The 16,898-nt window shown below is 34.2% G+C and overlaps 1 protein-coding gene and 1 pseudogene across 1 annotated transcript; both read left to right on the top strand.

Moving 5' to 3' along the window:
- The first annotated feature begins 1,154 nt into the window (after positions 1–1,154).
- Positions 1,155–2,439, top strand: LOC142611077 (F-box/kelch-repeat protein At3g23880-like; annotated as a pseudogene).
- Positions 2,440–8,236: 5,797 nt separating this feature from the next.
- LOC142609721 (F-box only protein 8-like) lies at positions 8,237–13,523 on the top strand. Its single transcript, XM_075781424.1, has 2 exons — positions 8,237–9,790; positions 11,797–13,523. Exons 1-2 carry the CDS (start codon positions 8,591–8,593, stop codon positions 11,800–11,802), a joined length of 1,206 nt encoding a protein of 401 aa, XP_075637539.1. The 5' UTR covers positions 8,237–8,590; the 3' UTR covers positions 11,803–13,523.
- The last annotated feature ends 3,375 nt before the right edge of the window (positions 13,524–16,898 follow it).

Raw genomic sequence — 16,898 nt, 5'->3', positions numbered from 1 at the left:
TCGCTTAGAAAAAAGAAGAATAAACTAGATCTTCAAGAGACACACTCTTGGAATAATACCTTATAGGTATTTCTTGGAGTCAAATTCAATTAGTTACAATCAGAGCAACCTTGCTTATTTATAGTTACATAAGCAAGTTACTAAGTTAGTTAATGCCACGTGATTGGCCAAAGCCTAACTAACTAATAGGCTATTGCACGTATCACTAACAACCTATCAGCTAACTAACATTTTGTTATAAGTGATAAAAGCTATTAAAAGTAAAAGGAAACTGCTTATTATACAACATAAGCTAGTAATAGATAGATTAAAAAAAATGAACTACATCAAGGTTCAATATAATTCTTTTAAGAACTGCCAAAAACTTTGTAGTTCAATTAGCTAAAATCTCTTAATATTTCCAATGGAGATATCTAAGGTTCAAAACCCTCCACTCCTAACTATTGAATTATAAATAAATATAAAATTTAAGAACAAATTGTAATAATTAATTATAATCACATACATTAGGGTCTAGTTTAAACCCAAAAAAAAAAAAATACTCACATGTTATTATATAAGAATGACAAAAAATATCTCATCCTGTATGATCACCACTCCACTCTATGTGGATTTTTCCCCTACCCTTCCCCTCAAGTCTTATGTGTGTGTAGACAAATTATTTGATTTTACCTATTTGCATATATATAAATATATATATATATATATATATACATATATATATATATAAACATATAATACTTCAAACTCGTCTTGTCCTAAATTGTCCCATATTAATTTTTCTAATCCCAAAAAAGAGTGATGGCAAAGACGAGACACTCATGACCCAATTTGGCTCCATTTTGTTATCACTCCGGCCTATTTGGTGTGATATCATATTCAAATCATCTCCATTGACCTTCTTTAATAATAATAATAATAAATCCTAAATACCCATCATGAAAAAATTTAATAAAAAACAAAAACAAAAACAAAACAAAAAACACAACCAAAGTGATTTTCCCACCCCATAACCATTATATCTTGAGTATAAAGAGCCCAAATATATGGATGTGTTCGGTCCATCATTTGAAGATCTGGCTGCCTTTTGGGCTCTCATCTAATAATAGCCCAATTACCTTTCTCTCTTTTCTCTACTCTCTCGCTCTCACAGTCTCACTCTCTCACGCATTTCCTTTTGAATCGTCATCGATGTCTAAGCTCAGGAATTTGTCATCGGAGCTTCTCCCACACGACGTCGTATTCGAGATACTGACTCGGTTACCAGTGAAATCCTTAATCCGATTCAGGTGCGTTTCTAAATCTTGGTACTCTACAATCACCGACCCCATTTTCATTACCAAACACTTCAATCACAACAAAGCCAAATCATTATCATCCAACAACAATCATAATGGTTTCTTCTATATGATTGTAACAAACAACTGTGTACGGCCGTTTGCAATGGCAATGGCGACCCCAAATTGACATTGACATCGACTGAGGTTTCTAGGTTTCAAATTCCCTTTTCTGTAAATTTCTACAAGATTAGCTTTTTTAATGGCATGTTCTTGATTTATGGATATCTTCGCGATCGTATAATATATTTATGGAACCCAAGCATTCAAAAGTTTAAGATGTTCGCTAATGCTCCTATTAGTTTCACTGCTGGACTTGCCTATCATTCTAAAAACAATGACTTCAAGATTCTCCAAATTGCGTTTCATCCTACTTTCGTTTACAATAAAAAAAAAGGCCGCTGTTTGAGGCGAAGGTTTACACATTGAGTACAGATTTATGGAGAAGGGTTGAATTTTCGGTGGAGTCTGTACCCAATTTTGGATCTGTTTATGAAATACAACATGAACCCTTTTTGTTTTGCAATGGAGCTCTGCATTCTATGGCATATACCAGGGGTAAAAACAACACTTGAACAATTTTATTTTGTCCTTTGATGTCAACGATGAAATATTCCGAGAGATAAGACTTCCCGAGAATGACTTAGATGATGGATTAATTCCAATTGGTAACAGACAAGATTTCCGACTTGCGGTGTTCAAGGGATCATTGGCTCTAATTGCTTTTGGTATTGCTCAAGTTGAAGATGAAGGAGTTACATATATGTGCGTGATATGGGTGATGAGACAGTATGGTGTGGTTGAGTCTTGGACAAAAAAAAAACTGTAGCAGTCAAGCCAGGCCAGACATTCTTGGGCTGCACTGACAGTGGTCAACTTCTATTTTTTCAAATGTCAGGAAGGATTGTTTCTTATGACCCTGAGAGTCGGAACAAGAGCAATATTGAAATTCCAAGTCCTTACTGGCTGGGCTACACAACTGATCTTATGGAGAGCTTGGTTTTACTAGATCACAAATAAATATTAAATCAATGAAGTAAATGATGCTCCTTTTATGTTTTCTTTTGCTATTTCTTATTGTAATATTAAATCAATGAAGCCATCGTTAGAGCATTCACAGCAGTGGAGCTAAATAGCTATATTGCTATTTTAGCTCCACTCAAACCCCAAAAACCCACCCGCAGCAGTGGAGGCAAAGCTAAAAAATTTTAGCTTTGCGCTACAGTGCTCATGTATCAATACATGAGCACTGTAGCTGAAAGTTATAAAAAAAATATATTTTTTTATTCGGGCATGATAGATCACTCTCTGAAGCATTTCACTCTCTCCTCTCCATTTCACATTTCACTCTCTCCTCTCTCTTTCTCTTCACAATCACACTCTGAAGCTCGCTGCTGCCGACGCCGCCTTCAACGTCAGCTGAGAGCCACGCCGACGCCGATCAGCTGAGACCCACGCCGACGCCGATCAGCTGAGACCCACGCAAGCTCACCGCCGATCAGACCCACGCCGATTCAGCTCCACGCAAGCTCACCGCCAATCAGACCCACGCCGATTCAGCTCCACGCAACACCGATTCACCGCCAATCCGCCGATCAGACCTCCGCCTCAATCCACTTCTCTTCCGCCGATCAAACCCACGCCGACATTGTCCTCCTCACCGAAGCCCAGCTCTATGATTGATGATTTTTATTTTGTTTATTATTGGTGATTTTGTTTGGTCTGGGTTGAGGAAAAAGATTGGAGATTTCAGTTTTTTTTTTTTTTTTTTTTTTTTTTTTTTTTTTTGCTGCTGTGGACTGGTGGTGGTGGTGGTGGTGGTTGTTGTGACTGTGGCTGATGGTAAAGGTGGTTGTGGTTGTGGTTGGTTGTATGAATGTTTTTTGAGTTGTGGGATATATTATTTTATTGTAGGAGGTATATTATTTTATTGTGATGTTTATATTATTTTATTGTGTTGAAAGCTAAAATAGATCCACTGCTGCAGCATATGTGTAGATATGTATAGGTAAAATAGATAAAGTAACTTTTGGTGAAGCTAAAAAGCTAATTTTTTAGCTCCACTGCTGTGGATGCTCTTATGTTCTTTTTTTTTCTATTGTAGTAGCATGAAAGTAATGTGGTGATCCTTTTTGGTTTATTTGGTCATAATAACACATGGCAATGTCGCAGGGAAACATATATGTTTAGCCATCATAATACTTGTCCTATCATAATCAATATTGGATTGGGTATCAAGTTTATAATTGAAATTGGTTTTACTTGTAAATTATTGGTGCTTGGTGGTACCCTTGATTTTGATATTTTTCAACTCACCTTTTTGGCTGGGTCCTTTACTTTTTAAATCTTCATTTTTCTTCTTTTTGTTGTCCTACTGCTAAATGCTTTTGTTTCAACATCTATGTATGCTTAAAAACGTTGAATATGTCAAGCTGCATATTGCACATCAACCTAGCGTGTATGTCCTACACACTGTAGGTGTATTGGTTCCAAGAATCTTTGACATAGAGACAAGACTGACGCTAGCTCTTGCAGATACAATACTCTTGCGTGTATTTTCTCTTTGGTTTTTTTATGAGATTTCTTTATAATTTTTACAGTACATGTGAATATTCACACTTGGTTTATTTTGTCATTCTAACACATGGCAATGTCACAGGGAAACATATATGTTTAGCCAACATAACACTTGTCCTATCATAATGAATATTAAATTGGGTATCAAGTTTATAATTGAAATTGGTTTTGCTTGTAAATTATTGGTACTTGTTGGTACCCTTGATTTTGATTTTTTTTCAACTCACCTTGTTGGATGTTATGCTTTGATTCCCAGGCAACAAAATAATATTTTCTATAAACTATAATTTGTTGCGCAGGTTCAATTGATTGTTGCCGGCCCCCTTCCTTATTTTAATACCTTTCTTATTGATTTATCTATCAATTTATAATTTTTATTCTCTTTTTATGCTGGCAAGCAACTGTGGATTCGTATGAATAGAAGAATAAACTTTTGGAATTAGGTCTTCAGGGAAAATCATCAAGATTTTGGCTGGGTCCTTTACTTTTTAAATCTTCATTTTTCTTCCTTTTGTTGTCCTACTGCTAAATGCTTTTGTTTCAACATCTATGTATGCTTAAAAGCGTTGATTGTTAAGCTGCATATTGCACATCAACCTAGTATATATATCCTACACACTCTAGGTGTATTGGTTCCAAGTATCCTTGACATAGAGACAAGACTGACGCTAGCTCTTGCAGATACAGTACTCTTGCATGTATTTTCTCTTTAGTTTTTTTTATGAGATTTCTTTATAATTTTATAGTACATGTGAATATTCACACTTGTATACACACAGCAACACATGCATGCTTTTTAAGCAAAAGTATGCTAATCTTGCTTCAAAGTTGGCTGTTATAAATAGACAGAAATAAGCTATTGATATCTCCAACCAATACTACTACTATTAAGAGAAGCATAACCTTACCCAGCTTGAGCTAATTCAGTCGCAACAAGCAGTGGCGGCTCCAGGATTGTTTCTCAGGGTGTTCCTTGGTGGCTTGCTCTGTTACAATTTTTTTTTTATTCAGATTTTCTATTACAATTTTTTATTTTTTAGATTTTAGTTCAAATTTTTTTTTAGCTTTTTCTTTTTGCTTGAAAGCAATGTTGTGAATACCGTTTTGGACCTTGTTTCGGTTTGTTTAGTGGAACGAAATATTTTGGTACCGATCTATTTCGACGTACCGTTTCAGGGTGTTTCGGGATTTCTAAAAAAAAATAAAAATAAAAAATATTTATATTTTCTTATACAACATAAAATTATTGATCCAAATAAGTAAAACTCAAATAAACAAATCATTAGTTTTTCTTTTTTGACACTCAAATCATTTAGTTATTACATAACAGTTTTTGTTTTAGAATATTAAAACATAAATTTGTAATTGAATAATGAAAAATAACAACAAAAAATAGTACAATAAGAGTGTATATATGTATATCATATTGGGAAGAAGAAAGACTCAATAAATAAATTTGAAATCAAAATCTTTTGTTAGCTTTTTGAGTTTTGTCATTTCCAAAGCTTTGTCATGTGGGTGGGGTGAGCAAGCTAAAAGTCTAAAAAGCAAACTAAAGAAAAAACTTGACAAAGCAAAAACTAGAGTAAAAAAAGAAAGAAGAGGTAGACTAGCAGAACGTCTGAGACGAAGCAAAGAAGAAGAAGAAGCCGACCTTTGCAATAGTTGAATTTGTTTTTTAGGCGTTCGACGCAAGTAATGACATGCTGTGCTGACGAGTTTGTCAGTTTAAGAGTTTTTTTTTTTTCTTCTAAAAACTGGTTCCAGCCAAAATGTAACAAATAATCTACCAAAATTTAATTTTATTGGCATAAAATTTTTTTGAGAGTGTTCCTAATTTTTTTGAGGGTGTTCCTAATTTTTTTTTATAGTTAGATAAATAAATTTTTTTTATTATATATATATTAAAAAAAAAAGAATTCAGGTCAGGGTGGTCCTAGGACCACCCTGACCTACATGTGGCGCCGCCACTGGCAACAAGGCAACTAATTTCAGCCTAAGTTGGGTTGGGTGAGGGCTCAAAGTTTCACACATGAAGCTGTTCTGGTTAGGGATGAGACTTGCATGCACTTGTTCACCTCCAATGAGCTCAGGTTGCCCAAGTTGCAGCGTCTAAAATTTTGAGCTTGGCATCTCAAGATTTCATAAAGCTTATGTATATATATGTACTGATTAAAAAAATTTAAATATGTGTGTGTAAACCAGCGAGGTTGCTCAAGTTGCAGCCTCTATTTTCAGCTTGTACACATTATCTTCAATTTTAATCTTTGGTTTAAAGAAATAAAGGCAATACAAGTGATCCTCGGCTTACGTCCAAGGAGAATTTTCGTTATTTTCATCCATTGATTGCGTAGATAGTGGCGATCTAGTCCACCTATCTGTTGTCCAATATCCATAAAACCTAAGTTTCAAGATCACACTCTACAAATTTCATTGTATAAGGTATTTTGAGCCTAAACCCATCACTCGGTTGGGTCCGGGTACAAATTGTGCACTTACATACATATATATAATTAAGAATTTAATTTGTTGTAGACTCTTCGGTTTTTGCACCCAATAATTCACTTGCTACAAAAATTAAACTTAGATAGACACATGACAAAAAATTAAACTCCAAAAATTAGAAACTTTGATAGACACATGACGAAAAATTAAACTCTAATTAAAATCCAATTTAAAATCTAATTGAGTTTTCTCTAAGTTTTGCCTCTCTCTCTCTCTCTCTCTCTCTCTCTGAGAGCATAATCACATACATTAGGGTCTAGTTTAAACAAAACAATACTCTATCATGCCCTTATATGGGAATGACGAAAATATTTCGTCTTGCTTAGCCATCACTCTACTCTATGTCGGTTTTTGCCTTTCCCTCCTCTTTGGCATTACGTATGCGTGTGTGTATATATATATATATAAATTATTTGATTTTACCTATTATATTAATTATATTTTTATTTATACATATTCTATTATCATCTTTCAAAACATGTGTTTCTTTCCTTCTTTGCAGTCTCAAATGTCATTCTTTCCTTCTTTTTTTTCCATATCTTTATTTCATATTTATTGGTAGCTTGGGTTTAGAGCCACTGCATTAGAGCATCTCTAACAAGCTCTCTAAATCCAAAATTTGGAAAGTAAACCCACAAAAACTTGCTCCAACAATCTCTCTAATTCACTGTTCATTAGTAAAAAAAATGTTTGCTAATGAACAGTAGTTTTTTTGGTCTGATGAGCTACTGCTCATTAACAAAAGAATTAATGGGAATAAAAATTTCAACACACCCATTGAGATATTCAATTTTTACTCAACAATCACAACGGCTACAACTCAACCATTCCAAATCTTTGCTCTCTCAAACATCTCTAAACTCAATCACAATTTAAATACAAACTCAAATCATAATCTTAAAACTAATCAGAACAAAAAATGAAAACAAAAAAAACAAAGCAAATCGGACCCATCTGAGCTGCTGTGGGGAGGAGGACTAGTGGTGGTGGAGAGGATGAGTTATCCACCGGCGATCTCTGTTTGTGAGAGAAAGAGAGAGATCTCTGGTATTCTCTCTAGTTTGGACGAAGTGGTAAGAGAAAAAGAGAAAGGCAAAAAAAATTAAAAAAAAAAAAAAAAAAGAAGAAGAAGAAGAAAGAAAGAGAGCTCTGGTATGTTTTGGGGTTTGGAGGAAGTGTTTGGGAAAAAAGAGGAAAGAAGGAAAAGAGCAAAGGTACACGTGTGAAGGACAAAAAAGAGGGAAAAGAAAAAAGAAAAGAAGAAATCATATGGATGAAAAAATAAATAATAAGGAAAAAATAAATTAAAGAATAAGAAATTAAAATTAAGAAATTCTGTTATAATATTTTTACAAAAAGTTTTATGTAGTAAGTTGTTATTGGCTATTATTGGTAAGAAAAAATAATTTTAGTAGTGACTAGTGAGTTCAAATTAGAAATAGTAACAACTTATCATATAAAATTTATTGTAAAAGTATTGTGCAAAATATTGTAAATGTAACATTTTTAGTTAAATTTTTTTTAGAATAATTTATAGTTAAAATTAAATGACCTACAATTCACTATATCGTTACCGCAAGTAGTTTTTGGGTTTATGAAAAAATATAGTCATTAAAAATAAATGAACATTTCAAGATGTAGCCTCATTTGATTGAAAGAAAAAATAAAAAATACTTTATTATTTAATTTATTTTTATTATTATTTATAAATTTTATTGTATTTTTTTTGCTATTATCTACTTGTAATTCTATACTATTTTAACTCAACTTTTATACGCTGTCGACAATAAATTTTCACTCCCAGCAAAATAAGCGGATGGAAACTTTCTTGTAGCAGCGGATCGACACTTTGTCAAGAGAAAGAAAGAGAGCTCTGGTAGGTTCTGGAGTATGGAGGAAGTCATGGGCAAAAAAAGGAAAGAAGTTAATGACTATATTTTTAGAAGTGGATCGACTCCGAATATATGGATGTCCATTGACTAGCTTTTAAAAGCCCATCTAATAATCTGCCTTATTCAAATCGAACACAGACCGAAATATCTCGAAATATTTTAGCAGCAACTAGTAGTTCAAGTTAGAAAGAGCACATAGGTTTCTCGCAAACACAAACATAAATATCTCGAAGTATCTCTCTCATCGGTCATCGCTCATTTTCCTTCGAATAACAAACGATGTTGTCTCAGCTCAGGAGAAAGCTAGATTTGTCGTACGAGGTTCTCTCCGACGACGTCGTATTCGACATCCTGACACGGCTGCCGGTGAAATCCTTAATCCGATTCAGGTGCGTTTCCAAGTCATGGTACGCTACGATCACCAGCCGCATATTTATTACCAAACACCTCAACTTCAATCTCAACCTCAAATTATCATCCAAGAACAACCACAATGGTTATCTGCTGTGTAAGACTGATAATGAATTGTCTACTTTAGTTTACAATAGCGACCGCACATTAACTGAGGTTTCTAGGTTTCAAATCCCCTTGTGGGGTGCCAACATGGTAGACTATTGTAATGGGATTTTCTTCCTTTATAGCTATGTTAATCCTACAATTTATCTGTGGAACCCAAGCATTCGAATGTTTAAAACCATCGATGCTACGCGATTCAGACCCTTTACAATGGACTATTTTGATAGCGTTGCCTTTGGATTTGCCTATTTTGCTCAAATCAGTGATTTCAAGATTCTGAGAATTGTGTCTTATAAAGCGTTTGATGAAGAAAAAGCACCCCCGGCTGAGGCCGAGGTTTACACATTGGGTACTGATTCGTGGAGAACTGTTGAAATATTGGTGGAGTCTGTACCCAATATTAGGTATATTCTTGCTGTACAACCTAACTCCTGTTTGTTTTTCAATGGAGCTCTGCATTTTATAGCGCGTACTTGGGGCAACAACAATAATAGTTTCATTCTGTCCTTTGATCTCAATGACGAGATATTTCGAGACATAAAACTGCCCGAGAATTACTTAGATGGATTAGGTCCGAATTCTGACCACCACGTTCACCAACTTGTGGTGTTCAGGGGATCGTTGGCTTTGATTGTTATTGGTCCAGACGATGATGTAGATGAAGATGATGAAGTAGAAGAAGAAGAAGATGATGTTGGACCAGATACTTCGAATATATGCCTCATATGGGTGATGAGAGAGTATGGTGTGGTTGAGTCTTGGACAAAAACAAATGTACTGTTTGATTGGATTATCAAGCTCTTTGGCTGCACTAACAGTGGTGAATTTCTAGTCCAAATGTTTGACAGAAGGCTCGTTTCATTAGACACTGAGAATCTGAAAGTGAACCATCTTGGAATTCAAATTCCTTTCTGGTTGTATTACACAGCTGATCTTATGGAGAGCTTGGTTTTACTTGATCAGGTAAAAAATCCATCTGAATATCATGATTAGTTTGTGTTAAAGATTAGTAAAGTGAAGTTTTTAGCAAACTGAAAATCTTTGTGAAGTTCATATTGACAAGTTTTTTGTGATATGGCATCATATATGCACTTTGAGTATTAAATGATGCTCTTATTATTTTGATTTTTTTAACCTTATTGTAGTATTAAATCAATGTAGGCAGATTAATTTATTAATCAGAAAGGAATCCCCTTGGAGATTGTGGCTATTATATGTGATCTGATTTCTGTGTCAAGCACATTCTGTATTTCCCCAAAGATTGCAATGTCATGGTGCAGTTGACATTCTTAGCCAACGTAATGCCTTAGGACAACATGAACCAGTTGGTGAGATTAGTCTGTTAGGCTTAGTGTAAAGAAAATTGGGAATGAACTTCTGCAATTTGTATGGGATGTATAAAGCTGATATATCCATCCTAAGCAATAGGTCAAAGTGTATATTTTAATATCTTAAATATCAGGCTATTGATTTTTGCTCACATATTAATTGCTTACTATTTTTATTTAACAATTGTTAAATTGCTTTAAAATGGTAGTATTAGCTGAAAATCATGAAATTATTGATATATTCTATATTGTATGATATAAGCCAGTTGGGGTAGTGAGATAGTTGATAGGTGGGCTTATTGGCATAGGTAGTGTATGTGCTTGAATCCTCTTTAATTTTGTATACAGCAGAAGTGAAATTCAAATTTTCTCCTGAACACTATTATTTCTTAATGCATGTATACTTTTACATGCTTTTAACATTATTAGGTTTATAAATCTAATAAAATATATGATTTGTGTAATTTGTGTACTATCCAATGATTGTTGTTAGTATGCATCTCTGTGCAGAGAAAATGTGCAGCAATTCAAATATCTATTTAGAACTTATTAGTCATTTGATAAGCGGTTCTAGTTTTTTATCCATTTGCAATTAATGCAAAAACAGCCAATTGGAAATGAATAGTCATCTTTCTAATCCTCCAATCTAGTAAATATGATATTTGCAAATGCAAGTGATTGAGTCAATCTTTTCTGGCTCAGTTTCAATGTTTAAGATACTAATAATCTGTTGCATTCTCTCCTTTGTAACATTTTTTTTTCCAGATTGAATGATTTAGTATTTTAGTTGCTTAATTTTTTATTGCTGGCTGAAGAATTTGGATAGACCTTTTTCACCTCAAGTTTGGCTGTTTATACATCTATCAAAAAAAAAAAAAAAAAGATGTGGCTGTTTATACCAACTAATGAACCTTTAAAGGTGATAGTCTTTTATGGTGTCATATGAAAGCTGCTGAAGAAGTTTCCTCTTATGCTATTTGTATTATGTAGTCCCTAACAATTGTAGACATGAAAGTGTGGAAACTGCTTAAAGTACCACCAATTTTAGTACAAAAAGTTTGCAAACTAAGGTGGCAATTACTGTGATTGGTACCACATCAACGTCATGATAAATAAATTTCTTAATTTTTGTTTTGTGTTTTAAAAGTTGACACATTTGTAACATTACTCTCATAATATTGTTGTGACATAGAAGACTAAATTTATCCAACCAGAATGGAGAGGGTTCCTTAGGAGCTTATGGCTATTATTTATTTAACTTATGACTATTGTCTCGGGAGTTAGGATTGCCATGTTCATTATTGGCATGACAATGTCATTGTCAAGTGCTTATTGCTGATCAATCATAACCGTATTACATGATCATCCTAGTGACAAACATGTTAATCAACAAGATGTCTCCAAAATTTGATTGATTAGCAAACTGTGGAATGTATTCAATCAGCCTTGGTGGTGTCCTAATTTTGACCCCGAGCAGGGGAAAAAAATGAAAAGAAAAGAAAAAATTGCACTTGTGCACTCCAACCTTATTTGCTAAAACATAAGCAGTTCTCAATTGTGAGTCACATGGGTTCTCAGGATATTGTGGTGTATCTCTACATTTAATATGTCATGTTTTAATGCCTTTTGTCTCTCTTGCAGTGCTGAAATGGAACCTGAAAGAAATCCTGGTGCAGCTACTGGCACACCAAATTGCTATAGCCTCTGGTTTTTCCCAAAGTGTCAACTTCTTCCACTAGGTACCCATCTTCTCATCTCTCCCTATATATATATATACATATAAAAGTGACCCCTCCACTGCTCCAAACGACTTGCTTCATCAAGCACGTATCCTTCTTAGACCACTTTTATTTGCTACACAAAGTTTACAAATCTGTGCTTCCAATTTCAAGAGCAAAGAACAGTCTTGTGAAGGTTAGAAGATGAGTTCAAATTTTATCATGAGATTAGCACAGCAACATTCTTAGAACCATCGGAAGCTGTTTTCAACTTCTGCAACGGTTTCAACCAAATTGAGAGATGATAAAATGAAGCAGTTGGAGTAACTGAGGAAAGTTATATACTTGACTTGTTGGGGTCCTAATTGAAGGCAGTAGTCAGCTGAATAAGGTGACCATACAAAGTGGAGTCCAAATCTTCTGTCCCACTTTTTCTGCTCCACTTTATACTCCACCAATAAAAACTTATCACGTGTTCATCTAATTAATTAAATACTATCATTATTGACTTATTAATGCTACGGTTATTAATTAATAGTAGTATTTAATTAATTAGGTGAACACGTGACAAGTTTTTATTATTGGAGTATAGAGTGGAGCAGGAAAAGTGGGACAGAAGATTTGGACTCTACAAAGTGAGCTTGTGAATTCTGATGGAACTTTGTTTAGTGCAGGAAGACTTCAAAAGTAACACATTCAAGAGATTTTATACATGTTTTATTGGTAGGAACTGTCAGGCTGAGCTAAGCAGGCATAGATGTATGTTTGCTAAGCATATGTGCTTGCTTGTAAGAGCTAGATCAGCTTAAGGTCTTTTGCCATTAGCAATTTAGCACTAGAAAAGAAGGCATGAATATTTGCTATTTGTACAAGATGCCTATGAAAGAGAAGTTACTATTAACAAAAAGCAAAGAATAAAAAGAAGATTGCAACATGCATTGAGAGTGAGCTGAATATAGTTTTTCCACAGCCATGGTGTTTGACCGGATTTGGAGAGTAAGGAATCAAGTGTATTTGAGAGAAAATAAGATCAATATAGACCAAGTCATTCAGGTCTTAGCAGCACTTTCTTGAAAGACCTGCAGTTGCTGGACCCCAGAGAAGCGAGCAAAGGTCCTGTTAAAGGGTACCATGATGCAGCAGTTTGCTCAAACCTCTCAATCTTGGCTATGGTTGCAACTCGCCAGGACTCGTAGAGGTGAGGTGAAGTGCTGAGGTAACTATTTCATACTTAGTAGACACGGAGGTGGTAGAAAGTGAGGCTATGTGGTGGGCAATTGGCCTAGCAACAGCCAACAAGCATGGAATTGCCCAATATAATCCCTGAAGGGGATTCGAAACGCTGCCTAGATGCAATTGGGTCCAAAGGAAAACAGGAAAGTTGGAAGATCTTGCAATTCAATCCAAGACATTCAGTTGTTGGCAATGTCTTTTTTAAGGTGCTTGTTCAACTGGATTACAAGAGAAGTAAATGTAGCAGCTTATGAACTAGGAGCCCGGGCTTATTCCTTTTCTCAGCTTCTTTTTTCCGGGTTATTGTTTCTGAAGCCCAGAATAGTTTTGTTTTGTAAATCTCGTATTTTGTCTTCAATGAAATTGATCTTTGTACTGAAAATAATAATAATAAAATGCATATGAGATTAATCTTGACTGCTTGAGATTCATCACATTACTTTACATCACTATGAGAACCTGCTATTCGTACTAAGCTAATAGCACACGTGGGCTTTACACAAATACTGGAATAATTCTGTGTTTGACAATTATAATAACTCACGTGCAGCAAGTATACATTAATATAAGCTTCTATATATATATATATATATATATATATATATATATATATATATATATATATATATATATATATATTAGCATTTCAGCATATAATTGGTTATTCATTGCTCCTACCATGATACTTTCTGGAGCACTAGAAATTCTTAGTATTTGAAAACTGTTGAATGCATCATTGATAATCATCTTTTCCAATTAGCCTTTTCGACCGAGGCTAAATTAATTAATTATTAAATCATATCCTGCAATTGAATTGAGTTTTGGCTCATAAAATAGTTTTCCCTCCTCACAAGAATGGGTGACGGGCAAGATTTTCGTTTAAGTAACAAACTAAACTTTGAGATTTCCAAATGTAATAAATTAACATTAGACCATTAAAGGTTAGCATTTTTTTTTTTTCTGAATAAACATCATTTCTTTTTAGAAACAATAGTTTTCCCGCCCTTAAAATATGTTTGGCTTATAAAATAGTTTTTCCTCGCCCATCTCGGCCAAAATGGGCATTTGCCCCTTTCGCCCAAAACAAGTAGCAAAATGCCCTTATTCTGAAACTATTTAGTCATATGTTCCTGTTTTAAACTCGATTTTCTAAAAATCGAGTTTCAATGAAAAACTCGATTTTTAGAAAAATGATTTATAGACAAAAACATTAAAAAAAATTACATGGAACTCGAGTTTGTTAGGAATGTTATAAGCTTATGGATAATAATTGTTGTATTGAGATTTAGTTAATTAGTTACAATTCCAAGCATGTTACTCACATTTAACACATGTTGAAATTATTAATGCACATGAGGAATAATAGAACTAGTAGGATGAGGCCATGTGGGCTAATGAGATTAGAGCTAGTCTCCTATAAATACATGATTGTAATCTAATATGAGATATCAATTGAAGAATAAACCAATTTCTTAGTGCATTTCTCTCTCTCTCTCAATCTCTCTTTTTTTCTATGGAGAGTGACTATTTCGAATTACGTCAATTTCCCTACAATTTCCATAAATTCCCTTACAATTCATACTCATCCCCATTAGGGACCTCTAGGTTCCTAACAGAGTTCCATGTAACATTTTGCAAGTAACTCGATTTTCATTAAATCGAGTTTCAAAACAGGGGTATTTTGCTAAATAGTTTTAGAGTATGGGCATTTTGCTACTTGTTTTGAACGAAATGGGCAAATGCCCATTTTGGCCTGCCCATCTCTTTTAGAAACAATAGCTGGGGGACAAGAGATTGGAGCAGCCCTAGATCAATTCCATAAAGCAGCCCGGAGGGCTAAGAGATGGGTGTAAGAATTGCCCTCTCTTTTAACAAAAGAAAAAGAGACATCATCAAAAAGATTTACACAATAAATAGTATCTTTAAGGTGTAGCAATTAATGTTGGTAAGTTGTTTTTGGCTTATCAAAGTAAGGGTATTCTATTAAATGGGTCAAACACCAACTTGATTAATTTAATACTCATGTCAAAACCCATAAATCCTAACCCAACCCATTTTTTAAGTGTGCATGGCCTTCTCAATTCAATTGGAGGCCTAAAGTGAAAACTTTAAACGAGGCTCTTTATATTTAAATATCACTTAAATTTAGTTAATGACAGTGTTTTATATATATAAGCAAAAATGGTCATCTACCACTATTTGGGAAACTATGTATAGTCTACTACTGTTTGCGAAATATTTAGCAATCTATCACCTTTTTGAAACTTGATTTTGTGGAAATCGAGTTTTCAATGGTACTTGAGTTCATGGAACTTGAGTACCACGAAAAGATTTTGAAATTTTTTTATGAAACTCGAGTTCATGGAACTTGAGTACCATGAAAATTTTTTGAAAGTACCATTGAAAACTCGATTTCCACAAAATCAAGTTTCAAAAAGGTGGTAGATTTCTAAATATTTCAGAAACAGTAGTAGATTGCAAAATATTTTCAAACAATGGTATCTAGCCATTTTGGCCTATATATATATATCCATTGTTCTCATGTTTTAATATGACTAATTCACATGAGCAATGTTAGGGGTCTTACAAATTTTACTGCATGGGTTTCACAAACTGACTTGTATCATTTTCAAAATAAAATGATTCAAACATTCATTAATTATATTGTTTAAAAGGTACCAATCATATTCTTGCCACATTAAATTGTACATTTTTTTGTACTAAAATCTATAATAACTCCAGTATTTTCTTTCACTTAATGGTGATTTGGTTGGAATAACATTTATCTAATTTTTTTCTGCGGAAAGCCTACTACAAATTTTACTACCAAAATCTTACAAATTGATGTGGAAAAGAATATGATTGATGGCACTTTAACAACTACAAGAAAATATATAAGTATTTGAATTACTTATTGTTCTTAGTGACACAAAAATTTGTAAGACCTATGTGATAAAATTATGAATATTGCTAACATCACTTAATTTTTTTTATCCTTAGAAGTGAAGAAAAAAAAAATGTATAACCCACATTTTTTCTAAATTTAAAAAAAAAAAAACACTTATTCACCCCTTTTGGATTCTTTCTTTAATTTTTTTTTTTTTAAAAACCACTTGTAAGCATTGTAAGTGCACAATTGCACCTGGACCCAAGAACAGTTATGGGCTCAGGCCCAATGAGCCTTAAACAATATGAATTTGTAGAGTGTGGGCTTGAAACCCAGGTTAGAAGTGTATGAGGATGAAATGACAAACTAAAGATTGCAAGTGCTTGGAAACAAAAAGGAGTAATGTAAATAGGCCTCCTCGGACGTAAGCCGAGAGCTGTTCTTATATTATATCTCTCTCTTTGTCCTTTTTCTTTTTAGGTTACAAAAAGTTCCGTCCCGTTTCTGTTCTAGGTCCCTCCTTAAATACTCCTCTTTTTAATACTTTATCCACGTGTTGCCCCCAATTCCTCCCTTAGCCTAGATATTTCTTTTCTTAGTGCCTTTGAACAGTAACTAGAAGTTTCCCTTCCACTGTTTAAGTGTCACTTCCTCATTAATGCGGCCAGGGTGGTAGGTGCAGGGTCTTTAATGTGGAGGTAGCAGCCTTTGCCTTTGATATTCTTCCAACATCGGCGCTTCTAGGACATTCAAGGGTTCTCTCCTTTTAACCATTGGTCTTGACCATGTCATTCCCTAACCTTTACCATGAAGTCTCAGGTTCTTTGATGTCAGTCCGAGGGGAAAACCATCCTCGGCTGGATCCTCGGATCCTCGGCGTATAGGCCGACCCATAGCGCCAACAA

Source organism: Castanea sativa, chromosome 9 (genome assembly GCF_040712315.1).
Source record: "Castanea sativa cultivar Marrone di Chiusa Pesio chromosome 9, ASM4071231v1".
Classification (NCBI taxonomy): Eukaryota; Viridiplantae; Streptophyta; class Magnoliopsida; order Fagales; family Fagaceae; genus Castanea; species Castanea sativa.
The sequence above is the reverse complement of the archived record's forward strand: the minus strand, read 5'-3'. Positions and strand labels throughout refer to the sequence as shown.

Coding starts and splice junctions, on each gene's coding strand:
- LOC142609721 (XM_075781424.1), top strand. CDS start 8,591: ATGTTGTCTCAGCTCAGGAGAAAGCTAGATTTGTCGTACGAGGTTCTC.